This window comes from Cheilinus undulatus, linkage group 10 (assembly GCF_018320785.1).
Source record: "Cheilinus undulatus linkage group 10, ASM1832078v1, whole genome shotgun sequence".
Taxonomy (NCBI): Eukaryota; Metazoa; Chordata; class Actinopteri; order Labriformes; family Labridae; genus Cheilinus; species Cheilinus undulatus.
In genome coordinates this window covers 38,980,725-39,007,889 of record NC_054874.1, presented here as the reverse complement: position 1 = coordinate 39,007,889, position 27,165 = coordinate 38,980,725, and the positions used below count along the sequence as shown (strand labels likewise).

The following is a 27,165-nucleotide window of genomic DNA, read 5'->3' as shown; positions in this document are numbered from 1 at the left end:
ATACATATATATGAATATATATGGAAATGTTGCTATGTCTCAGCCTATTAGGAGCTAACAGTGTTAAAGTGACGCTAACTGCTGTGGTTGTTTATGTGTTAAACTTAAGCATATTGTGCAACTGACTGCATGTGTGTAAAGAAAAGCTCACAGCTTTCATTAGGCTTGTTAAAACCACTACACAAAGACAAGTAAAAGAATGTCTTTCAGCAGTAATTTCTAAGGTCTGGTCATGGGTGATACATATAAACAAGCAGGATGTAACAACAGAATAAAAATTACTCAGGTTTACTGTCTGGCTAAGTTTCCACTGTCTTGGTCTTGGGTCAGGTTCAGAAAGATAAACGTGTCTCCAGTCCCCTGTCATGCCGATGATTTTGAAGTCTTTGTGATCTTCATAATTTCCAGTTTAGAAGTGTATTATGTCATTGTAGCTGCTGCTCTTGCAAGACAGTTTTCACCTCAACAACAAATCTTGTGGTTCAATCTCGTGAGATTTCATCACACCCCTGAAAATGAGTCCCTCCCAATAACATAATTTTCATCAAACATTAAAGTCATACTGTCAAGCTCAAACGATGCAAAGTCTAGGGATGTTAAAAATGTGGCACAACATATTTCCAGTATATATATATATATATATATATATGTATATTTGCTTTAACCTCTCTTACCTGTCAAAAATACCAGACGGTGTAATTTTGGGCAAGATGCTTATCATACATCTTTTAATTTTCAAATTTCTTGTTAGTCTGTCTTTTGCACAAGTAAAATGCAACAACTTAATTTGCACAAGGTTTTCTATCTGTCAGTAGTTAAGGGGAACAACATGTACAAGACACTTTCCCACACACGACGCAGACGCTGTGACAAACGTCAGCGAGTGGAAAATTCACAACAAGCCGTGTGGTCAGAGTGAGGTGTGAGTCCACAGAGTTCCATCTCTGACTGTCAGCTATTTTTACTGTCATTGCTTTACAGTGCCTTTTCCCGCACAGAAATATATACAGTTATTTTTATTTTTCTGGAGCAGCTGGAAGGAATATTTAAACCTTAACAATGATAGCTCTGTGTTTCATATGCATTCATTATTTCTAGTGTGAACAGTCGGCTTTCTCCTTTTATTTGATAGAAGAGAAAGTGTGGTTCAGTCTCTGAACACAGTGTCTCTGCACCGTTCTGCGTCAACCTTGACCCTGCTCCAGTATCAAGCAGCTGACCCTTTCCATCCCCACTTTCCTGAGCACGTCAGCAATAGACTCAAGGGCATGCAAACAATATCCAAAAATGTGCAGAAGGGAAGTCATCACAAAGGAGTCCGGCCTGCGACTCTGATCAGCATCCAAGCCTCACAAGAGTTTACTCAGACTGGGAGGACCAAGGACTGAAAGACAGACTTCTATCCACATGCTCTGATAGTGTGAGCCCCACACTGCCTTACACAGTGAACCCATTGTTACGTGTGCTATGCCAAGTTTGTGACTGACCTCAGCATATCTTTGCAGTTAGCATATCAATGCATTACACTACTAAGGTAGGTGAACTACTCCACAATTTCCATGCTCTGATGCAAGGTGTCTCGAATGCATAGAAGTTTGTTTTGACCCAGGAAGGCAAAGACTATACGGGATGCCTGTTGGCACAATGAACTACACAGGAAATGTTGCTATGTCTCAGCCTGATTCTACAGTCAAAAAACAACATATTTTTATTTCTATTAATCTTCTCTCGGTACTCCATGATGACAAAAGGAAAACAGATTTTTAGAATTTTTTCCAATTCATTAAAAAATTGAAATAGCACATTGACATAAGTATTCAGACTCTTTGCAGAAACTCTTGAACAAGTTTTTTGCAAACCTAGGCTTTTATGTGTTTTGCACTGAGAATGGCTTCGGCTAGCCACTCTGCCATAAGACCAGATCAGTGGAGGGCTGCAGAGATGGTTGTCCTTCTGGATCTTTGTCCCATCTGCACACAGGATCTCTGGAGCTCAGTCAGGGTCACCATCAGGTGCTTGGTCACTTCACTTATTAAGCGTGCCACACACAAAGAAGAAAATCTCAACTGATTTCTCCAGTGTCAGAGACCCCACAAATGGTGTCAAATAATCACTGATTTTACAGATTTGTTTGTACACTGTGTGGTGTAGAATGAGAGGATAAACTCAGCACAAATTCTATTGTGCTGTGGTTAGCTGTTAGCTACATGCCAAGTCTATTCTAGTTGCCATTTCAGTCAAGCTCAATCTCTTTTCAGTTTGTCTGTGGTCACGTTGTTAAACACCTGTTTTGTTGCCACAAATCAACAAGTTTCTCCTCCATTTCTGACGTCCATCCATCCATCCATCCATGCAACTTTGTTGCTTTACTGGCGCTGCCTTTTACTAGGGTTGCCATAGATGTGTTTTTGTTTTACTTCCTCTTTCAGCCAGCCTGCTTTCTGACTGGCTATTACTCCATGTTGCATCACAAGTCCGCTAGTGTCTGCTCGTCTGTCCTTGGTGTTCCCCACACACAGCGGGATTTCTGGTCGTATATACTGAACATATTAAATATTTACAATCTCAGGCTTGAGCACCTTTGTCAGGTCGGATAGGGAAAATTTCACTCATAATTACAGGGCAATCTGGCAAGATAACTTTGGTCAGAAGACAGTGCCTGCAATCGCCACAGTTTTCATGTAGTGTGTGGCCCGCTTTCACCCCCAGCGCTCAGTTTGGCAGGATGACCAGCTCTTGAAAAAGTCTTGGCTGTGGCAAACTCCTTCCATTTTAAAATTATTTCTGATATGCTTTGTCAGCTGGGAGGCCTTCTGTAAAGAGGGGTGTGCCTTTCTAAATCATGACCAACCAATTTAATTTACCATAGGTGGACTCCAATCAATCAACATCTCAGAGACAGTCTAGAGGAAATGAAGGCACCTGAGCTAAATTTCAAGTGTTTTTGAAAAGGGCCTGACTATTTACATCAATGTGATATCTCAGTTTTTTCTTTTTAATTAATTTGCTCTAATTTCTAAAATTCTGTTTTTACTTTTTCACAATGGGGTACTGAGTGTAGATTAGTGAGAGAGAAAATGCCTTTTTTCACTAGCATCAGGCTGCAAAACAAAATTGAAAACAGTGAAGAGGGTCTGAATTCTTTTGAAATTAACTGTACTTTTATCTCATTTGTGTGAATTCTAATTTTAGTGTCTGAACATGCTGAGGTAACACTTAGCAGACTGTTACTGTCACTGAGAGCGTTTTCACATCAGGCATGATTGTTTCATACTGCATCTGAACACCACTACTCCCCCCTTCCTTCTCCCCTGCTGATCTGCTTTCACATTTGTATGCTGGAGACCAGCCCATAAGACCTGATTCCTCTATGCTTGGGTTCAAATGAACTAGACATTGGGCTCAAGTACCAATAAAGGCCCAGGTCCCTGATGAGAAATCACCCTTAAACTAACTCCCTGTAATGGGTCATTTTCAGGCCTTAATATAGTTCAAATCAGTTCAAATTCAACACTTTTGTGCAGATTTTTGTTACATGGCTAAGATCATGCTTAAATCTGCTGTAAAGTTGGACATGTCAGTGTGGGTCCTAAAGCACAGATTTTATAGGATCATTAGCTTTACTGTATTTCTTAGCTAAGGAGTCTGCAGCTTTTGTAAAATGTCATTGAAACAAAAACATCTTTGAGCCAGAAAACTTGAGATTTGATCACATAAAGAGCAAACATACCAAGGATGTAAAGATGCCGGTAAAAAAATGTTCCTTTAAATGGCCACTAATGTTTCAGAAGTACGTTTTTAAAAGCAGCTGTGCTTGCATGGGGCTGAGTGGAAAGTGGTTCACTTTTCAGAGACAGACTCCAGTAAGAAGTGTACATCAGGAAGCCAGAACAAAACGTTGAGGTAAACCGTCTGCTATATTTAGCCAGCTTGTACCCTAGCTACATATCCTGTTGATGCCCAGTTTCATGTGCATTCTGAGTAAACGCGCTCGGTGGTCTGGTTAAAACAGAGAAATAGCCAGCCACAGCCTACGTCTCAGGTCTGAGCTGCTGCATGTGGGTTTGCTTGTTTTTCACAAGCTTTGACATGCAAATACCACAGTGCTGTGAAAAAACAGATTCAGCCTCTGTTGTTTCACAGCTATTTTAGTTCTTATCTGTGGAACATCTAATTTAAGCATTTTTGAACAAAAACAATTAAACAGGCTTTTTGTCATTTGACAAATTCTGCTATCTGAATTTATGAAATTGAGCTGCAGAGAGCCATCAATACCTCTTATGCATTAAAGGAGTCTTATAAGAAGAGGTTTTTAAGAGTTTTACCAATCTTCAGACACTTTGTATACACATTCAGACACTTTGTGTACACATTAAGTCAACTGCAAAGTGAAACTTCAGCTCTACACTACATAAATCTGGTTGTCTCAAATGCTTTGCCCAGCTGTAGATCAGTGCAGATTCCTGCTTCTGCAGGACAGAAGATTAGCTTCTTGTCTGATAAAGAGCAATTCAAAATAAACACAAGCATGTATAGTATGTAACTTGTCGACAGTGTCTCCCCCCTCTCTTACTTCCTGAGAAGAGAACCCGACATGCCAGCTCTGAAGTGGTTAGGCCCATGTGGGCTATGTGAGCTTTTATCATCAAAGCACAAAGTTGGCCACCTAGTGTGTTTTTAGGTGTGAAACATAACTCTGTTCTGTGTTTATTCAAAGTCTCACTTTCATTCAGAAGCTGGAAGAGAAATTTGCAACTGTTAGACAGAGACTCTTGAGAGTCTTCCAAAGGTACAGTTCCTATAAAAAGTATTCATCCCCATAGATGTTTCACATTTTTATTTAGTTTATACATCAGTCATGGTTGATATAATGATGCTTTTATAACAAAAAACTCAGATTAATGTTAATTACTTTTACAGAGGTCCAGCCAGTTGGTGCTATTAGTCTCACTTGAGTGCAGTGAATGCATCTCAAGTGACTGTAGTATAAATCAGGTTAATGGAGAACACTCCTAACAACTCAAAGAAAAGGTTATTGAAATGTATGTCAGGGTATGGATGCAAAAAAATCCACAGCACTGAACATCCCTCAGCATTCAGTTGAATCCATCATCAAATCTGCCTAGATCAGGCCGTCCTCACACACTGAGTGACCATGCAAGAAGGAGACTAGTGAGAGAGGCCACCAAGACACCTATCACTACTCTGAAGGAGTTACAAGCTTCAGCAGCTGAGATGGGAGAGACTCTGCATACAACAGCTGTTGCCTGTGTTCTTCACCAGTCAAAGCTTAATGGAGAGTGGCAAAGAGAAAGCCACCGTTGAAGAAAAATCAGATTAAATCTCGACTAGTTTGCCAGAAAGCATGTGGGAGACTTCATGGCCGATGGGAAAGCCCTTTGGTCTGATGAGACCAAAATGGTGCTTTTTGGACATCAGACAAGACAAAAACACACCATCCCCACTGTGAAGCACGGTGGTGGCAGCATCATGCTGTGAGGATGCTTCACCGCAGATTGCCCTGGAAGCCTTGTAAAGGCAGAGGGTAAAATGATTGTGGCAAAATATAGAAAAATTCTTGAGTATAATCTATAACTATGAGAAAGATTTACTTTCCGGCGAGGCAATGATCTGAAGCATACAGCAAAAGCTACACAGAGAATGTTTAAAGACAACAAGGTGAAAGTTCTGAGGTGGCTGAGTCAAAGCCCACCCGAAAGAGAAATGGTGGGTGAACTTGAAAAAAAGCTGTTGAAGAACAGAGTTAAATTACAGAGTGCAAATGTGAAGCCTGATTGAGATATCCACACAGATTAGTGCTGTGATTGCAGCCAAAGGTGCATCTAAATACTGAGTTTAAGGGGTTCACCTTTTTCTACCTGTTGTATCTTTATTTATTTTAATTTTTTTTCTATTTACAAATTACTTTGTAGAAATTTGTTTTCACTTTGAAATCAAAGAGCCCATTTTGTCCGAAAATCCAAATTATGGATTGATTTGAAAAATACATAAAAGGGTAAAACATACGAGGGACTGAAAACTTTTTATAGACACTGTTTATCCTTCTGCATGAATCACACTGATCAGTTGCTTTGGTGTCAATTTTGCTGAGAAGAGTGGCAGTTAAATAAAGTTTGATACAACAGTGTGGTATCAAGGGACAGTTTCGTAAAAAAAACAAAATTTTTGACAGCACTGTTTTTTTATGCAGTTGCTATGATAAATACATGGTTAAAAACAGAAGGCCATTGTCACGGCATCATTTGTCACTAACCACCACTGAACAGATGTCACAGGGTTGAACTTGGCTCCTCGCCTTTACATGCGGTGGTCTGAAGCGTGCATCTGCAGCAGTGAGTCTATTCAGGACAGTCTGTACACTGGTGGGCTATTTTTTCCTCTTCACCACCTTTCATCAAGTTTCAAAGAAGTGATGAGGAACATGTGACATTGTCAGAAGATTAAACTTACAGTAAATGCTTGACTGCAAAGGAAACAGACCAGCTTATCAAAGAGCATGTTTAGCCTTTTTTTTGAGGAAGTTTTAGATCTCTGCACAGTTCAAAGGATGGTGTCAGACAGATCACTGCAAAATTCTTTTGTGTCACACTAAAAATAAAAAAAGCAGTGAAAACAGATTTATAACTTCTTCTAGCAGCATGGCTTTGATTGAGATCATGCTATAAGATTTAAAAGAAATATTACTCATTAAAACTTCTGAATTGTAAAGAAAACTGACATTTTACCATGACTGACATAATAAAAAAATTCATTATCAGTGAATTATTTTTAAACTGATTAAACCATTATGTATGAAATCTTATCTCCATGTAGCTGCAGCTGTCAGGAAAAAGCAGAAAATCAGTATTTTTCAAATGTGTCAGAGTGGATATTCACCATAGTAAAGTAGGAGAGATGTTTTTTCAGCTTCTTTTTTTATTACTCAAATAAACCTGTGCTGGATACAATTCTGCTGGAGCTGATAAAGGTGGTCGGTGAAAACACAAAGGAAGTTGACCTGAATTTTTTTTTGCCTTTCCATAATAAACTTTTTCTTAAAGTACAAGTTGTAGGTTTTTTAATGAAAACTTCACCCTTTTTAAAAAAAAAAAAAACAGTCAAACATGGCAAGAATCTTTGTCATTCACCAGGCACTTTCTCACCTTGCCTGACAGCTACCTGTTTGCAAAGATTGCACAATTTCGGCACCTCCTACAGACAATGTAGTTACCGTTATCTTCTCCTCTGATCTTTACTGTTCATACTGTGTCCTGACAGCATCTGAGTGTCAGATGTTGCGTCGCATTACTGGCTCGCTGTTCCACACTTCATCGTTTAAATATTTATTTCTCTGACCAATAAATTTCAGTATTAATCTTGTATAAAAGTCTGGCATCTAGCCCTTTAACTTAAAAACAGTGTGGCTGCAGACAGTTCTCTAATGGCCATTTTCACAGACCATTCATCTGAGACACCCTTTATCTCAGAACAGAAATACACACTAAAACTTTTGGCATAAAAATGAAAATAAACTTCTGTTTAAGGTAGGGTAACCGTTAAGTTACTAAAAGTTAAAAATCTGACCCGCAAAACATGATTACAAAAGATTTAATAAGCAAAGTGAGCAGCCTGCTTACAGTGAAAAAGCTTGTCTTCTGTAAAAACACTCTAATGCAGCCAGCATAGCTTATGTAGTTCCATTAGCTGTAAAAGCTACATGGATGAAGGAGCTTTGAAGATAATGTGGCTAAGTAGCTAATGTAATTAAAGGTAAGCTCCCAAAGCAGCTTTGGAAGCTATGCTAACACTTTCTCTATGTAGTTACATGAGCTTTAGCTAGGTTTGCTAAAGCTCACATTGCAAAAGCTAACTAAGCTATAGATAAAGGAACTATGTAGCAATATAACTAACATAGCTGCATAGCTAACATAGCTAAAGCTAAGCTCACAAAAAGGCTTTGCAAGCTACGTTGATACTGTATCCATCTAGCTATATGAGCTTTAGCAAGATTTGCTAAAGCTCAGATCATGAAACATGACTAAGCTTTAGATAAAGGAGACATGTAGCTAACATAGCTGCATAGCTTACATATCCAAAGCTAACTTCACAAAGCAGCTATGTAAGCTAAGTTGATACATCATCTATATAGCTACATTAGCTTAAGCTAGGATTAGCGAAGCTCAATTTGCTGAAGCTAACCTAGCTCTAAACAACAGAGTTAGGTGGCTAAAGGAACTATGCTAACACAACTACATAGCTTACGCAGGCTAACAAAGCAGCTATGAAAGCTACATAGTTCTGTTATCTCATAGATACATTAGCTTTAGCTAGGTTTGCTAAAGCTAATATTGCTAAAGCTAACCTAGCAATAGATACTGGAGCTCCTTAACTAATATAGCTAAAGGAGCTACATAGCTTTGTAGCTAAAGCAGCCATGAAGCTAAAGCTAAACTAACAAAGCAGCTATGTAAGCTACGCTGATGTTATCTATATCTATATACCTTAACTTTAGCTAGGTTTGCCAAAGCTGACATTGCTAAAGCTTACTTAGCTCTATATAATGTAGCTACATAGCTAAAGGAGCTATGTAGCTAACACAACTGCATAGCTAACAGTTAAAACTTAGCTAACACAGCAGCTATGAAAGCCTCATAGATACGTTATTTCATAGATGAATTAGCTTTAGCTGGGTTTGCTAAAGCTTGCATTGCGGAAGCTAACTTAGCTATAGATAATGGAACTAATTAGCTAATGTAGCCAAAGGAGCTACATTGCTAACATTGCTAAAGTTAGGCAGATATCTACGTAGCTACAGTAGCTTTAAATAGGTTTATTAAAGCTCATGTTGCTAAAGCTAATGTTGCTAAAGCCTATACTGCTAAAGCTCATGGTGGTAAATCTAACTTAGTTAAATTAGCTTACATAGCTAGCTAGCTAAAGCTTATGAGTTAAAGCAAACCACCATTTGTGTAACTACTTCTAAAGCATGTCTATATATAACTGTACGGGCAAAATAAGGCCGTTCCTTTCTGAGATAAACAGTGTCCGATGAACGGTCTGTGATAGTGGCCATCAGAGATGTGCAGTCTGCAGCTAGACCCCTCTCTTTTATTTTGAATGTGGACATTCTGATGTGGTGCTTTGTATTTACCATCCTTTGACAGGTTTACCTTTATGTTGAAAAAAGTCAGCTGAACTGTCTGCATACTAAGTCTTGTAAAACAAACTAACTAGCTATTACATTACAGTCATACTTGGATTTGTATGTAACAGATCTTTGTGTTAAAGCTTCACAGTTAAACATCCTGTAGAAACTAATAAACTTTAACAGCTATATGTAATTAAGTTTAGAATCACACATGGTAGGTGTCAAAGACATATAAAAGTTTGTTACAATATTACCGGTCTATCACTGAAAAACATTCTTCAGTGTAGATTCATTGAAAACGGGTCACCAGCTTGCAAAATTAAACAGGAAGTGCATTTCCTCGGTGTCAGCCAATCACTTTGATTTGCCCTTTGAAAACCTTGATCACCTTCTGACTTTATCTTCCTTCTGAGTGGGAGACTTCAGTTGTGCAAGAGAAAGGTTGCTGTATTTACCACGATGATTGGAAGACTGGCTGCTTTGACTCTTCTCTCTACATTGTGTAAGTACAGATTTGGTAGACTATTTCCATTGAAACAAATAAGGACATGTCACTGGAGATTTCATTTTTGGTAGGCTTTCTGCTGCAGATTTTGGTTGTATTTCTGTTGTTTATTGGTAACTCTGTTATGTTTTTTCCACTTTTCTCTAAAGGTCACACCAAAGACCTGGCTCAGATCTCTATGATTGTGGTCAAACCTGGTGAGGATCTCAATCTGACATGTCCAACACTCACTGGGCATAAAGCTGGTCTGTTTTACTGGTTTAAGCTGAAGTTTGGACACATGATCCAAACAATTGCTGCAGGAAGTTTTGAAAATGTAAAACTTGAAGATAAATTCGAAAACTCTAGATTTACAGTCACATTTAAGGAAGGCCTATATTTTTTAAACATCAGAAATGTGAACCAAGAAGATGAAGCAACGTACTTCTGCCAGGCTGGATCAGCGTATGAAATGAGAGTTCTAAGTGGTACTCTCGTAGCTGTAAATGGTAAAGTATGCAGTTTATACTTTTCTGCATCCCTACCGTGAGAACATAGCTCATTCCTGCTCTGTCTTGCATCACACAGATCATAGAAATCACCAGAACTCAGTCTACGTCAAACAAACACCGGAGAGGCAGTCCGTCCAGGAGGGCCACTCAGTGAGTCTCCACTGTTCCCTTCTCTCCCAGCACAAAGAAACCAGAGAGCAGTGTCCAGGTGAACATGATGTGTACTGGCTCCGAGCTGGAGTGGAAGAATCCCATCCAGCTGTCATTTACACCTCAGAGACCACGAGAGTCAAATCAGCGGGGAGAAGTTGTATCTACAGTCTGTCAAAAACCATTCACAACTCGTCTGATGCTGGGACGTACTACTGCGCCGTGGCCACATGTGGACAGATCCTGTTTGGTGAAGGAACGACTGTCGACACAAGTAGGTTTGAAAGTCTTTTACAAACTAAAACACATCTGCAGTGACTGTTACAATCATGAACCTGTAGGAACAGTTTTGATAAGAGAAAAGAGAAAAAAGTTTTCTGCCATTAATTTCAAATCTGGATCTGCTTTTATTTCTGTAAAACAGATTTGTGAAACCTCTCTAAACCTCACAGCTGTAAATACTGTTTCTAACTTTTGATGCGGTGGGTAGAGGGTCAACACAATAAGAGTTAAAAGCCACAAAGGTTAAGAACCACTTTTCAGTGTACAGAGGCGACAGAGGCACAACTTAAAAATAGAAACACCTACGTTATTTTCTTTGCTTTACTTGTAGACTGTCTTTAAAGGTGTTTGGCTTCCTCCTCTGCTGTTCCACTGTTTGTTGTTTCTTTGTGCCTGATTTATGTCTGTTTCTTACACTGCTCTTTGTCTCTTTCCTTCTATTTACTTTCTTGTGTGGGTTATTTGCCTTTTTTATTTTCCTTCATTTCCTGTGACTGTATGAGAACATACAGCTCAAATATACCCAGAAAAAGTATTTCTTTAAACTTTATTTAGCCAGGTTAGTCTTACTGGGATCAGAGATCTTGTTTCCAGAGAGGGCAAGCCGAAATTTGCAACAACACGCTGTTTTACTTCAACACCAACGATGAAGTTGATTGGAGGAAGTCCCTAAGAGAAATTTGTCTTGTCATGACCAGGGAAATAGCAAAAAAAAAAAAAAAAAAGCCACATATGTACCAATTTATTACAAATTGCAGATTTCCTGTTGGAGTTAGGGTATCTGCCCAAGAGGCTTACCAAATAGAGGGTATGCACCAAGCAGCAACCCCCAGTCCTGAAAAATGAAGCCAATGCGGAAGTGCAAAAAAATTGCAATACAGTGAATGTCCACTTTAGGCTGGTTGCAGGAACACTGGAAGTCCTGTACACAACACATGTTAAAAAGATGTTTTTAAACAGGTTTACAGCCTGGTTCAAAAAACCAAATGTGTCTCATTAGCTAATGTCTGCATGTGCTCTTACTGTTGGGGGGGGGGGGGGGGGGTGTTTTTACCACAAACGTTTTGATCTTTATTTTGATATGCACATCTCATTTGATTGATAGACAGTGTGACAGGCAGACGCTACCTATCTGTCAACCAGAAGGCTAGCTAGTAAGCTGACAGGAAGTCGAGTCATTGGGCTGGCTGTTAGGTTGATCCAAAGTTCGTTGAGACAGCAGTTTCCTGGACCATTAACACTGACCGTTAACATTGATATGGCGTTATAGTCCTGATCCTAACAAAACGAAGCTGAGCCTGAGGCTACATCAGTCTGGTTCATCGTTGATGGATGTGAAAATAAATTAATGTCAAAATTTTGTTCATACAAAGCTCGTAAAAAGATAGCTCTGTGGTTGTTGAAACTGTTTGTAAAAAATCATGTACATTTTAAAATGAGACCAACAAATCCCCAGCTGTCCAACTTTATCCAGTTCAATTTTAGTTCCAGTTTAAACTTAATTTTATTTCTAATGAGACAAAGTCACATGACACAGCTCTCACCTTTCATATTATATTGTATAAACTGTTATAACTTAAGATATGTTCACTTCAAGATGCATTTAAGGAAATAACTTCCACATTAAACCAAATAGAAATATTATTAATTTACAGAGGCTACTTTATTTAATCTGTGATAACTATTGATGGACTTGTCAGCTTTTTTGGTCGTTCCCATACCACAGTGAACATCATGAAGATGTAGTTATTAAAATGGCCACAATTTTCAGCTGAAATAAGGCCTTATACTGCTTAATCCCCTTCTGATTCCTGTCACCCGTGTAAACTGTCATGGGGACCTCATTTTCTTAAAAAAACAAACAAACTAAAAACTAAAACATCCGCACTTTTCCTGTGTAAACCTTTGTACAACATCTGAAAACACCATGAAGGTCTGTCTGATGTGTCATCCACATTTATCATAAAAGAACACAGAAATATCTCATCAATCCAGCTGGCTGTGATGATGTGCTGTCTGCAGACTAGTTTCTTTTAAGAGGCGGCTCTTTTATGTGAACCATGGGAAACAAAGTCTTTGGTTTGGTTTTATTATAATTCGTCATTTCAGTACAATACATGCATATACATCAATCATGGTTGAAAACATTGCTGAATATGGTTGATTAAATAAAAGCTAAAATGGAAGCCTGAAGAGGAGCTGTGTGGGAGCTGAAATAGCTGATGCTGAGTCAAATGATCCAGATCACTAAGAGGTTAAATTCCCATGACTATAGCTGATGGTTAATATTTGTTATTTCACTGCTAGCTGTATTTGCTTGAGATGCCGTGTTTGTATGTGGGTGTGTGAGAAAGCGAAAAATGATTTTTGAGTTTTGTCTCTGAGGAGAAGAAACATCTGAAAACATAGAAACAGGAACTGAGGTTTGTCACAGTCCCCCCAGATTTCAGTTGTGAGCGTGACCTCAGGCCGTGAGCAACTATCAGAGTGTAGTATAGAGCAGATAAATCTGGAGTTTGGGTTGTGTGTCATAAGTGTTTCAGTTGCACAGAAAATGCTAACATTAGGCCAACACTGTTGAAGAGTTGGATGCATTCAGTCCGAGCAGATCTCCCCCTCTGAGATAAAAATTTAAGATCAGAGGAGGGGTATCAGAAGCAGAAGGAGATCCCCACCTTCCCCTGATAAAGTAACATTTGTCAGTAGGACAAGGACAAGCTTATTATGTGAAAAATTTGAACATTTGATATGCCTGGCTTTGCTTTTAGTTTTTTCTAAATAGGGTACAGGGATTAAACTGATTCTGCATGAATTTAAGTCAAAATTCACACAAAATTTCATCACTGTTTACAATGTTATTAAACCATCAAAATGCCAAAGCAATTTTAAAATCCAAGCTATGTGTCTAAGGTATTTAATTTTTTTCCTACAGAAAAAGAACAGCAGCTGTTTTTCATTGTGCTCGGGACTCTGCTGCTCTACAGCCTGTTTGTGACTGCTGCTCTGATTCTCTACAGAAACCAAAGGACGGTTTGTAAACAGTGCAAAGGTGAATTCAGGATGTTAATCATGTCGCAAATCTAAAATGTTTTAGGATTCTGTATGATTTTCTGTACTCTTGGAGCCATTTTTTTCTTGCTTCCATTAACAGGAGAAAAAATAGCCTCCAGTCAAGAAGACCATCACAGAACAGCTGAAGATCAACCAGATACTGAGGTTAATATCATTTTAATTACCTATTTCATGATTAGAATTAAGTATTAATATTATTGTTTTATAATTGCATTCTACAAATGTTTCCCTAACAGCAAAGTGAATGTTTATTCAATAGACATGTTAGAAATACAGAATTCTGTTGGCTAAATCTGATTCACTTAGCTTTCTAAACTTACACAGCTGTGGTAAATGTTTGGGTAAACACTGCAGAAATCCAGTTGTAAAGACTGAGGTAAAAAATTCCCCCAAAGTCTAAGTTAACCAATATGAGAAGATTAAAGCCAATAAACAGGAAATCAGCAGTCACAGGTCATCAGCAGTTTGACATTCATGACTTCCTGCTTTACTGGTGATAAGAAGGAGACCTGAATAGTAGATATAACATGACTGCTGGGGGGCATTAGCTGTTGGTTTAAATTGTTAGTGCTTTCTGAAATATGTGTTCTGAATTTCTGTTATTTTTAAATTGAATTAATTGATTACTTGAAGAATAACTAGCTGATAAAGTGACTAATGATTGTTAGTTGCAGTCCTAAATTTACCCTGACAATATCAGGCTAACTTTGTGTTCTACATTTATGCTTATAGACCTTTTTTTTTTTTCCTATATTCCATTATTGCTGCATTATCAGAGTGGTTTGGGATGAGTGGTAAAGGCACTGAAAGAATGATTCACACCATAACTGCTGTCTTTTAGTGTTAAGAATCTAAAAGCCCAGGGTGAGTTGGACACAAATGTTGGTCTCAATTCCAAACGCCTTTTAACTCAGTGAAACAAGACCCTCCTATCCTGTCCCAGCTTTTACCAAGTGGATTATTTCCCTCTTAAAGGGGTATTTTAGTATGTTTGAAGTTGGACTTAATGAGCTACCTAGCAGTAGAAATGGCATTAGCTTCCAGTGAGTATTGCTCCTTTAAGGACTTGCTGGTTGTACCGTCCAGGAAGATAGGATATACAATGTAACAGATGGGTACAGGTTCTCTGCAGGATTTAGCAGGTTTTTGTATAAAAATGGGCCACAAAACAATGTTGGTTCAAACGTACGTGCTACTGAAAACATTTTGTTTTACCCAAGAGGCCTCTGTGTTTCTGTCACTATTTTGCGTTGCAGGCTTTGGCTAACAGTTACCTGCTCTTGCATTGCAAAATAGTGACAGAAACACAGAGGCTTTCTGGGTATAAAATGGAATGACTTAAAAAATTGATAGTTGCACACAGTTGAGCCAAAATTGTTTTGTAACCAACTTTTACCAGAAACTCACTAAATTCTGCTGAGAAACTCTACCCATCTGTTACACTGTATGGCCTATCTCCTGGCTGGTACAACCAGCGAGTCCTTCTTAGAGAAGCAATGCTCTCTGATATCACTGGAGGCTAATGCAACTACTACTGCTAGGTACCTTATAAGACTCAACTTCAAAAATATCCCTTTAAGGCCAGAATACACAAAACAAATTCAGCCAGATTATGGCCAAATTGTATCATCGCATCCCGTCATGACACTTCAGGCAAGAATATAAATGTCTGAACAACAAAAATTTTAGTTGAGTGACAAAATCAATATTGGTCCAGGATGCCTCGTGATCTTGATTCGATAAAATTGGTACATTAGAATGACACTTCGCTTTTTCTTGCATCTTCTGTCTTGTTTGCCACCCTGACCAGGCGTTGATGACATGCACTGATGACATGTACTATACTCTGGAGCTGACCAGAGCATGTGAGCGGAGCAGAGCGGGGAGCACGAGCGGAAGGATTTTGGCCAGAGCGCAGAGCGTTTTTTAAAAAAAAGCTGGACCGGCACCTTAGCTTGCACTCCATCCCGCTCCAATTTTGCTCCGGTACCACTCACACCATGCGTCTGAAGCATGTCTCACCCAGAATGCTCAGATGCTCACACTTTTTTCTGTAGGCAACTGGACGACAACTCGATATACTAAAATTAACACCATCGTAATTTTTTTAAAAACATCAGTATTTCCCCGTGTCTGAAACCGAGAAGATGGTAATAACAGATTAACCGGGATAGCGCCTTCATTGCCACTGTGAGAGGATTTAATGACGTATCTTTTTTCTTGATCTTTTACGAGATAAGGTGTCTAATTTCTCTCCTATCTAGTGAATGCGATGGGCTTCTGTGTTTTTGTTGAGTGAGCAGTGAGTGAGCTGAGTGGAGCGGGTAGAAATTTGAGTGGAAGGTGGAGCGATAATTAGCAGAGCTATGCTCTGGAGCTGACCAATCATTTTCTCCCTATTTTTGTATTGTTATTTACCAGTGACTTTATACAGATGATGTCACATAGCAGCAGAGAAAAACCCTCAGGGCTCAAGAAGTGGTTTCTGAGAAACACTACCAAAAATGCCTTGTTCTGAGCATTTTAAGACAATGCCAAATGTTCAAAGTGTGAAAAAAGAAACATGTAAGAGTTTTTGCTTAAAGGTAAATTATTTATTTCGTTGCTGTATATCAGTCATGTTTTGTGCTGCAGAGTAACTCTATCTCCCTCACCCCCCCAACCTCTGTTATGATGTGGCCTCCCATTGTAAGCAACCCCAGAATGCTTTGTAGGTAGCCTTCTTGGCAAACTACAGGAGACAATTTTTTCTCCCCATCATGTGGTCTGTATTTTTTTTCACAGAGTCCTCAATTCAACAGAAGTGAGCAGTGGATGGATTCACATTCGGTGTGTTTAATTCTATTTGAATATATTTCTACATATTTGCATTGTTGGAAGCTTAAATACAGCAGCAAGTGAGGCAAAATTTAGACTTTCTTTTTAAATGACCGCTGAGTGTTTGCAGAGGAATGATAAGGGAATGGTGTCAAGTTCATTGCAATGACCATTATTGTTTTTTGTAGTCCTATTCACTCCTAAGACAATAAACTAACTGCATGAAAAATATCCCTGGATTGACAATGCAGTTTGAATTATAGAAAATAAGCTGCATTATGTGTAACCCTTCAGATGTCACCGGGATTTAGCACAGTTTTATTTGTATTGTTGGTGCTATTTCAGCTCTGACATCTCTCATTCATAACTGACTTTTACAGGATGGTGAGGAAGCATCCCTGAACTATGTAGCGCTGGATTTTGCAGCAAGGAAAGCTCAAAGGTTTACAAGTATCAGGGAGTCACCTCTGGACTGTACATACTCCAGTGTGGGAAAACGTCTGTGAGGCAGTCTCCATAATGAATGCATATGATTGTATATACTGTATGGAGGACACCTTCCAGCTTTATGCACTTCATTGTTATCTGGAAGAAGCCGTTACATATTTATTTTAGCTTGATTAAAAGTCTTTGATTGTCATTCTGCTCTAAATGTATCATTCAGTTCAAATGGATTCTAAAAGTTTTTTCTATTAAAGAGTGAAAATTATTCCGTTCGTTTTTTTTAGTGTGAAAATAGACATGTTTTGAATATGCAATTTTTTGCCTGTGTACAATTCAACTTTGAAGCACATAAGGGGAGATCCACTAAGAGTTTTTGCAGAATGCTAATAGCACCAAGTTTGGCTTGAGATTTGTGCCTGCTAATACCTCCTTTTTTGCACCACATCTTCCAGAGCAGTGTTTCCCAACCATTTTTCCTTGGAGCCCCCCCTACACGCTCCTCAGAAAAGCGGAGGCCCCCCCAGGACCCAAGAGAGAAGAAAAAGTGACACATTGCTGCCAAAAATCAACATAGATTTTAATTGTTCCACTGATAAAACCCTAAAAAAGGTCCATGCATACTTTTCTTAACAAAAGACCTTTGTATGAACTACTTTATAACTGCTTTATCATGGTTTTAGTCAATATTTGCAAACCTATTTTTGGCAGCCTCAGCGCAGACAAAGCCTTGCGCCCCCCCTAAGATCTCTGGCGCCCCCCCGGGGCGTCCCGGACCCCAGGTTGGGAACCAAGGCTTCAGAAGATGTTTATTATTATGTGGGTGCCAAAATGGCCACAGCCAAGTGCACTTAGTGCATGTTTTACACAGGTCAAGTTGTACATCAGTGACCTTGTGCTTCCAAAAACCACCTTCATCATTTCTGCCTGCTTGTTATCCCTCCTCTGTGTTTACATGAAGGTTATATTTGAAAATATGGAATCTGGAGTTTTGGAGTGGGTCATTGTCTTGCTGGAAAATAAATCTCCCAAGCCATAAGTCTTCTGAAGCCTAAATAAGATTGTCCTCCAGGGATATTCTAATCTGCATTCATTTTATCTTTACAAGCCTTCCAGGGCCGGCTGTTGAGAAGCATCCCCACAGCATGATGCTGCCACCACCATGCTTCACAGTGGGGATGGTGTGTTTTTTGTCATCAATCAGTCAATCAATCAAACTTTATTTTTAAAGTGCTTTTCATGCATAACATGTGACTCAAAGTGCTTTACATAGACAAATAAAAACATTCCCTCAAACCCACCCACCCATCCCCACCTTTTGCTTAATATAGACAATTAAAGTCATTCCCTCACACCCACACACCTGCAACCACCCTATCCCACTATCAACCACCCCACAGACAACAGTTACATGTACACCCACTCACACACACACACACACTGTTTCACAAACATGCACACACACACTAAAATAGTGGACATTAGGCTGAGTACAGATGAACCAGTTGAGAAAGCGCCATCAGAGGAGCCGTCTGCACCAGGAGCAGAGAGTCACCCACAGCTACAGGACACAGATGCGGTACCCAGAGGAGAGTTGACGCAGAGACACCAAACCTCCACCAGGAACCCACAAGACAGACCCCTGCAGCCACAGCTGACCGCTGCCACCACCACTCCTGGTGCAGAGGGCTCCCCCAGAGGAAACACTGGAGATCTTAAAATTATAAAAGGATAAAATAAGTAAAAACTAAAATATGAATAAAAGCTAAGAACTAAAATATAACAAAAAAATTAAGGTAGAAGAAGAATAAAATTCATAAATAAATACAAATTGAAGGCCTAAAATAAATAAATATTAATCAAAAGCTAAGCTAAAAAGGTGTGTCTTGAGCCTGCTCTTAAAAATACGAACGTTCTCTGCGGCCCTGAGGTCGTCTGGCAGGCTGTTCCATAGACAAGGGTCGTTATTAAAACTTGTAGTTGGTTCTTATTAAAGGAGCTGACCACCTTAGTTTTCTCAAATTAAAGAGCCAGTAACAAGTGGAACACTTTTGAGTTTTATTGTCCATCCAGACCATGGTATCTGTGTTAACAAACAATTAAAGCAATAGATTAACATAAATTGGAATAATCAAGTATCAATTGATATAAATTAACATAAAATGGTAAAGAAAATACAACAAAACAAGGTAACAATCCTACTTTCTTAAGGACGCATGGCTGGGAAAGTGGATTGAAGTCAGAGACCTCTGCTCTGACTGTGCTGAGCTTTAATTCTAGCTGCAGACACACCTGTGTGGCTGTCACACCTGCCAGCAATTATTACTATTGCCCCTTTCAGAGCTGTATCACTCTGGGCCACCAGATGCCGACATTTTGACAGCATGGGAAATTCATAACAGTCGTAGTACTGGAAAGACGCCTCGCCGTGAGTGTGTGTCCTGACTTTGGGAATGACAAGGACCCCGCTGCCAGAGGAGCGCAGGGTCCACGAGGGTTCATAAGGTAAAAGCAGTTCTGAAAGATAAGAAGGCCCAAGACCATTAAGACATTTAAAAACCAGTAAAAGAACTTTAAAATCGATCCTAAAACACATGGGGAGCCAATGCAATGATTCTAAAACCGGTGTAATGTGGGCCCGCCCTCTGGTCTTAGTCAGGACACGTGCTGCTGAATTTTGGAGTAATTGTAGACCTGAAATATTCTTTTTGGGAAGACCAGAGAGCAGGGCATTACAGTAGTCTATACGACTGGTGATAAAAGCATGCATCAGTGTCTCCGTGTTGGCCTGAGAGAGAATGGGGCGGACTCTGGCGATGTTCTTTAGATGATAAAAACCTATTTTTGTTACGTTCTTAATGTGTGGAATAAAAGTCAGCTCAGAGTCAAAAATTACACCCAATGATGTGATGTGCAGTGTTTGGTGTCTGCCAAACATTGCATGTTGTCTGATGGCTAAAAAGCACCATTTTGGTCTCATCAGACCAAAGAACTTTTTTCCGCCTGACCATGGAGTCTCCCACATGCCTTTTGGGGAACTCTAGTGGAGTTTTCTTGAACAGTGTTTTTCTCTTTGCCACTCTCCCATAAAGCTTTGACTGGGGAAGAATGTGTGCAGCAGTTGTTGTATGAAGCGTCTCTTCCATCTCAGCTGCTGAAGCTTGATGATGGATTCAACTGAACTCTGGGGGATGTTCAGCACCTTGAAATTTATTTTTATCCACCCCCTGGCTTGTACTTTTCATTAACTTTTTTTCTGATTTGCTTAGAGTGCTCTTTTGTCTTCATGGTGTAATGGTATCCAAGAATATTGATGTAGTCAGTAATTTGACCTTACATATTTTTAGTGATTTTTGTATATTTTGTGTAAAACAAGCCATATCATATTGACCATGACTGATTTATAAAAACAATAAAAGGTGAAACATCCAAGGGGGTGAACATTTTTTAAAGGCACTCTAGCTATGACAGCACACTGGTGCAGACCATGTCAGTTTGATGTGACAACTGGATCAGACACATGACAATGGAAGAGCCTGAAACCATAAACAATCCATATTTTTGACTCAAATTACTCAAATGTCATCCATTTTTATTTCATAAAAGGATAAGAAATTGTCTTTATAAGAGAGACAATAAAGTGACAAAGTCTCAACACCAGAGGGCGTTACATGGTTTTAATGTTTGTGTTTGTGTGTGTCAGAACATGCTAAAAAAAACAAGAGCTTAACACAGCACACACAAAAATGATGCTTTATTGAAAACAATAAAAAAAACCCTTGGAGGAATAACATTCAAATTTGAAATACATCCAAATTGAAAAACAAACAAACTTAAATACTACTTTAATGCAAAAACATTGGAACAGATTTTTAATTTTGAATAGAAAACCAAAACAGTCAGGTGAAAGTGGATTACATACTTTCTACAAATATCTGCTGGATTGAGGCAAAAATATTGTAGGAATTTACATCCATCAGTATCTCCTTTATGCACTTTAAATCACAGGAAAATTGAGGTTGTGATTTTTTTTTTTTTAACCACTGGTAATGTTACACCATTATTAATTTCAATCATAGTGTCATTTGGACTTGGAGGAAGCAGGCAATTTAAACTTACTGCTCAGCATAAAAATAAACAGATTTTAATTGTGTAACATTTATATTTACTTCCAGCCACACTGTTAGTAATAATTAATCTGTATGTATTCAGTCATCAAGGTCCTGATTATACTCTGTGATTCCTTCCAGACAGACACAAAAAGTACAAAATAGTTTCTGTTTCAGAGTGAATGTAAGCCAGAGATGTACACAAGTCATTTTTTGCAAATCCAAGTCAAGTCTCAAGTCTTTGGTCACAAGTCCAAGTCATATCTCAAGTCTTTGGTCAGAATCCAAGTCAAGTCTCAGTTCTTTAGTCACGAGTCAAGTCTCAAGTCTCTGATGGTTGTGATGAGTGTTCTTTGATCTGACTCTGACGTCCAGTCTGCTCAGACCACTGCATTGTTCTATCTGAGGAATTGAAATCCTGTACTGTATTATCACCATCAGCAGGGTGGGGTAGTTATTGGCTGGCTCGCTGTGGTATGCACATGTGTACACTTACATATAAACAGGGCTTGACATTAACTTTTTTTTTTTTCAACAGCCACTGTGACTAATGGCTACTAGCCACTCAATGTTTCACTAGCCACAATTCTGTTGTTGGGAATGTATTTGCTATATGTACCTCTGCTACAAGATGAAACACATGCTCTTTCTTTTATCCCCTCATCAACATGATCAATATCAGCTCTCCTCTTAATAAAGCTCCTCTCTGTGTACATATGAAACACTACAGACATGAGTCAGACTTCACTGATAGAGACAGACACTGAGACACTGAAGCGTTTCAGAGTAGGTAGGTGGTAGTTGGTGCTGCATAGAAGATGCATATGGTGCACATTTTAGGACATCCTCAGGTCTCAGAGTGAGCTATCAGGTATCAGGAAAACCTCTGTCATTTGTCAGATCAAAAGCCTCATTACTCAGGAAAACTCTGTCAGACTAAACGGCCTCACTTGTCAAACCAAACGGCCTCATGTCTCAGGAAAAGCCTCCATTAGATCAAATGGCCTCAGGCTTCAAAGCAAAAGTCATCAGAGAAAACGTCATCAGAGAAAATGGCATCAGATGAATCTGCTTCAGCCAAAAAGGCCTCAGACTAAACTGCCTCAAAATTAAAGTCATCAGACATAATGACATTAGAAAAAACAGCCTCAAATTAAATGGCCTCAGGCCATAAAACACAACATAATATTTTATTTTGAAGGAATTGGAAGTACACATGATGTCATCCATATGCAACGGCTCAAATCAACAACAACACCAGTGTTCACTCTGCTGCGTTGGATACAACAGTAAGCTGAAAGCTGCTCTTTTGTTTTATTTTTTGCCACTGTTAAGTTATATCAGGGTAATGTTAGATTTATAAATGTACAGTAAAATAAAAAGTAAGAACCCTATACGATTTTAAATGGTGTTTATATTGCATGTTTACATTGCAGATGACAGCAACTCAGATGCTACCAATTAAGGCATTTTTAAGAAAGCAGTAGGGCTGCAACAAACCATGATTTCAATCATCGATGAATTGGATGATTATTTTCTCGTTTCATCGATGAATCTGATTTTTTTTCCCCAGGGTGGGGACCCTTAATTAAAAAATTAACATGGAAATCCCAAAGCTGTCGATATAATGTTAGATTTTAAATGTCAATTTTCTTAAAAATAAAAGAAAACATTTTTGAGTTATGTTAAATTAAATAACTTGAACATGCCACAGCATTAACACACACACAAAATGATTTAAAAGTGATTAAAAAAAGTAAAATGATATTTTTTATATTACTTTGCTTCTCTCCTTACAAACATACATACACACTTTAAGATCATGACAACTGGGAATATGATTTGAATGACAGACTCTTATAGTGAGATTCTGCTTTTATTATGTCCTCTTGTATTTATTTTATCCCAGAGGAGCCACAGGTAAGCCTCAGCCTCCTAAAGTTATTGTATTATTATTTCACATGGAGTTTTTTGTAAACTCCAGCAGGAGGCAAATGTGCTCTTTGGAACCTTCAGTGCAGCAGAATTTTTGTGTAGCCTTCCCCAGATCTGTGTCCTGCAACAATCCTCTCAGCTCTGCAGGCAGTTCCTTCAACCTCATGGCCTGGTTTTTGCTCTGATATGCAGTGTCTGATGTGGGGCCATAGAGAGGTGTGCCTTTCTAAATCACCTCCAATCAATTTAATTTATCACATGTGGACTCCCATCAAAGTGTAGCAACATCTCAGCAAAAATCAAGAAAAATGGGAGGAATCTGGGCTAAATTTCAAGTGTTTTTACAAAGGGTCTGAATAGGCAAATGTGTTATTTCAGTTTTTATATTCAGTAAATTTTCAATAGTTTTAAAGTTTGCCCACATTTTGTCATGATGGGGAATCAAGTGCAGATTAATGAGAATAGAAAAGATTTTATTTACAGCAGCATCTGCAACATAAAATATCAAGAAATGAAGGGGTCTTAATACTTTCTGAATGCACTGTAAGCATAAGTCCTGGATTAAGACTTTTTCTTTGACAGGATCATTTCTGATTGGTAAACAAAGTTCATCATTTTGTGATCTTTGAATCTGAACTGTATCATTCTCCAGCTGTGTGAACTCTGAGCAGGCTCAGGCACATAGACAGCATCATTATAGATATACTTAAGGGTGCGAGAGTAATCATGTCAATTTGTTTAATAGAAACACACTCATCAGTTGGGTCTTGTGTTCAAGTAACTTCCTTTCACCACTCAGCACTCTTTCTCTTTCGCCACAGGTGAGAGACGGATGAAGAACAAGTTAAAAACCACAGCACTGCTCCTCTCTGTGGGCAAGGCCTGACATGTCACGATGTTTGCATGTAACACCTTTCTCACACTTTAGCTCTCACTACCAGGAACTGAAGTAATTTTTCAGTGAAAGGAGAGAGCAGCTTCTTTTCACTTGCTTTGTTGATTCACAGATGCATACTTTCATCTTTGTGAGTGGAAAATGTTATGAATGTGTTTGTAGCTTTTGTTGTTTTGTTGACCTATTTTCAACTATCGTTCTGTTTTTCTGCCAAAATTGGTTAGATCAGTCAATTATAATATAAAATAAATCTGTGATCACCTGGAATGTCTTTTCAGAAGGCAGTGAAGTTTGTTTGATGAGGAATAAATATTGGTTTGTTGTATGTTGTTACCCTGATACTACTATGTAAGTAATAATGCAGTTTGATCAGTTACACTGTCACTGTAACATAACAGTGAAAGGGTTAAAAAAAAATCACACCTAAAGAAATTAAATAAAATATATATATATATATATATATATATATATATGAAGTTAATCTCCAGATAATCTTCAGAAAGAAAAAAAAAAACATTCAATGTCTTCCAGGGTTTTGTCCTCTAACTTCTCCCACATAAGTGGGACACTATGGCACTATCTGTCACTATATGACACTATCTTTTTTTTTGATCACAATTGACTCATGTTTTTTTCTGACAGTGTGAACAGCGCAAGTCACATTGACTCTGACCGGTTTGAATCAGATTCAGGCCGCTTTTGTATATGGCTCTATATCAGACACGTATCTGATCTTTTCGAATTCAACTGCAGTGTGAACAGACAAACAAAAAAAATCAGATCTGAGAAAAGATCAGAACTGAGCGTTAAGGCCTTCAGTGTGAACATGGCCTATGTGTTCTGGAAGGCAAGCATCTAATTCGCTGCTCAAAGCATGATGGGAATGTGGGATGTACAGCAAGCTGGCAGGAGATGTAAACTATCACTATAATCAATCATTGAGCTGTGGGTGAATTTAGAGAATTAAAAATAAGATATTAAATAAAAAGTTTATATGAAGACACATATTTCGTTATGATCATTTATTTACATCACAGATTTGGAGGACTTCCAGCTGGGATTTGATTCCTCTCCCTCAACAGCAGACATTTTTTACTTATAATAAACATTTATCATCCACAAAAAGCCCATAGTAAAGATTTTAGACTGTTTAAACAAACTTGTAGGGATCTGGTTGGATTGATCACTCTCTTCCATTTACGCTGTCATTGCTGAGGTCAGGCTACGCATTTTAAGCTTCTTTATAATCCAATCAGGAAGTTTAACATTTTTGTGACCCGTCACCCCCATAAATCTATGGGACTGTTCCAGTAGTCCTTTTTTGTTTAGGGAGGTTCCTAACTGAGTAAAACTGAGTAAGTGTTGGCGTGCCAGCCATGATAAGGGCTGTTTAAATCAGCCTGTTTAACTGGTGTCGGATAAACTGGTGTAACTCCATTAAACATTCTATTATGCCACTTGCTTCTTGACCTGAAGACATCAATACTACTTGGAGAGAGTTTACTGGGTCACAATGTACATTTACAGAGATAAATATTTAATCAGAAAATTTAAGAGACTTTGCAAATGCCTGGTTAAAAAATGGCCTTAGCTCATTAATTGTACTTTGTGACACCACAAACAGTTTACAAGTCATGTTTCTGGAAACAAAGCATTTGCATTGATATTCCCTGTTAATAAAAACAAAACAAAAATATGATGAACAGGCTGCTCTGGACCATCCTTTAACAGAGGAGAGAAGAAAGGACGACCCACAATTCTTTGTGTCGATTTCATCTAAAGGGACACATCTGTTGACTGCTCGTCAAAATAAGCAATCAATGTGACTGTAACATTACCTTCACTGAATAAACAATAAAATGTAAACCTATTATTCATGTAATAAACAGGTGGACATGAGATAGAGCAAAAGTACAAAGCAGGATTTTTGATGTTCAAATGGCTTTAAAAGTTTGCACATTTCCAGTATGTGATCATCATGTTTGACATCATAGTCGTGAAAGTAAGAAATTGATGTGTAAACATTGAAGGTATTTTATTTATGGTTCAAAGTGATTTTATGGATCAAGCTGAAATAAATACAGAAGCAGAGAGAAGAATTACAGATAGAATGGATTAGAAGTCAATAAAACAAAGTGATTTAAAACTGTTGCAAAATGTACAGCACCTATGTCATTCATGTACTTGTAGCTGAGAATGAAGAGAACTGAGATACACTTCAGTGTAGCTCTGTCCTTGTTTTAATAAATGAATGTTGGCCAGTTACATCCAAGCAAATCACTCCACTAGTCACCATTGTATACAACCACTCACACAACAACTAGCCCTTTCCCCGTAACTCTCACAAATGTCATCCCAAAGCAGGTCAGCTAAAGCTACATCCGAGGTTATCACTGCACAAAGGCAGCCATTATAAATGGCTTTAAGAATAACTACGTAAAACCCAGCTGTCTATACCGCGCCCTGCACCTCACTGATGCTGATTGGTCTGAAAAGAGTTCGGTTCAGCACAAACATTGTGGATTGTAGCTTTTTAAGACTGATTTTCCTGATGACGGACATGGAGTCTGGCAAATTCATCTGCTTTGCAAGGTTATTAATGTGGAACTCCTTTTATCATCACATCAGTAATGATGATTTGGGTACCACAGTTGTAGCCTATCATGTGGTTTGGTCAAGTCCTGGCACAAAATTATGTTACTGAACACCTAATCAGGCACAGTGACCAAAGTTACAGACAAAAAAATGAATAGTCTGACCTTGGCCAGTCTGTAACTATCACAAACTCATACCAAGGTTGGTCAGAGATGAGCAAAAAACATCTTTCCTGTCATGAAAAGCTTTCAGTGCTGTTTTTTTGCTCTTCTTCTGATAAAGAAATGTGATCCAGTTCTGATAAAACTGCCGCTATATGACAGCTACAGCTAGCTTAATGTTACTCTGAAGGCAGTCATTGCCATTGACTTCCACAATAATAAAACTCCACCTGTAGCTACTGCCTCATTCTACTCAAATGACAATGATTAGTCAGGTCCATTTTCACCTGACCTGATGACTGGAGCATTTAAGAGGACAGACATGGAATCTGGCCAATCCATCTCTTTTGCAGGCAGAAAAAAGTCTTTAAAACATGGGAACCTAGTTCAAAATTATTTGAAACACTGTATCAACCCTCTTGGACCAAAACAGTCAACAATAATCTAGAGAAATAGGCACATGTACAATACTACCAAGAAGCCATTTAAAATCTTTAAGAATTGAAGCAATCAAAATCACAGGTTATCTGTGATTAACTGATGACAAGCAGGCCTGTTAGATCA

General features: G+C 38.6%; 1 protein-coding gene across 3 annotated transcripts; it reads left to right on the top strand.

The window, feature by feature from the left end:
* The first annotated feature begins 9,559 nt into the window (after nucleotides 1–9,559).
* Nucleotides 9,560–17,174, top strand: LOC121516053. Of its 3 annotated transcripts, XM_041797107.1 has the most exons (8): nucleotides 9,583–9,650; nucleotides 9,803–9,850; nucleotides 10,047–10,141; nucleotides 10,221–10,568; nucleotides 13,509–13,625; nucleotides 13,728–13,792; nucleotides 16,433–16,477; nucleotides 16,846–17,174. In XM_041797107.1, exons 3-8 carry the CDS (start codon nucleotides 10,105–10,107, stop codon nucleotides 16,969–16,971), a joined length of 738 nt encoding a protein of 245 aa, XP_041653041.1. In that variant the 5' UTR covers nucleotides 9,583–9,650; nucleotides 9,803–9,850; nucleotides 10,047–10,104; the 3' UTR covers nucleotides 16,972–17,174. The 3 variants fall into 3 exon arrangements, 2 of the variants coding, with proteins under 2 accessions (XP_041653040.1, XP_041653041.1); XM_041797106.1 differs by having other exon boundaries at nucleotides 9,560–9,650; nucleotides 9,803–10,141; XR_005992441.1 differs by having other exon boundaries at nucleotides 9,575–9,650; nucleotides 9,803–10,141; nucleotides 15,459–16,477; nucleotides 16,846–16,948.
* The last annotated feature ends 9,991 nt before the right edge of the window (nucleotides 17,175–27,165 follow it).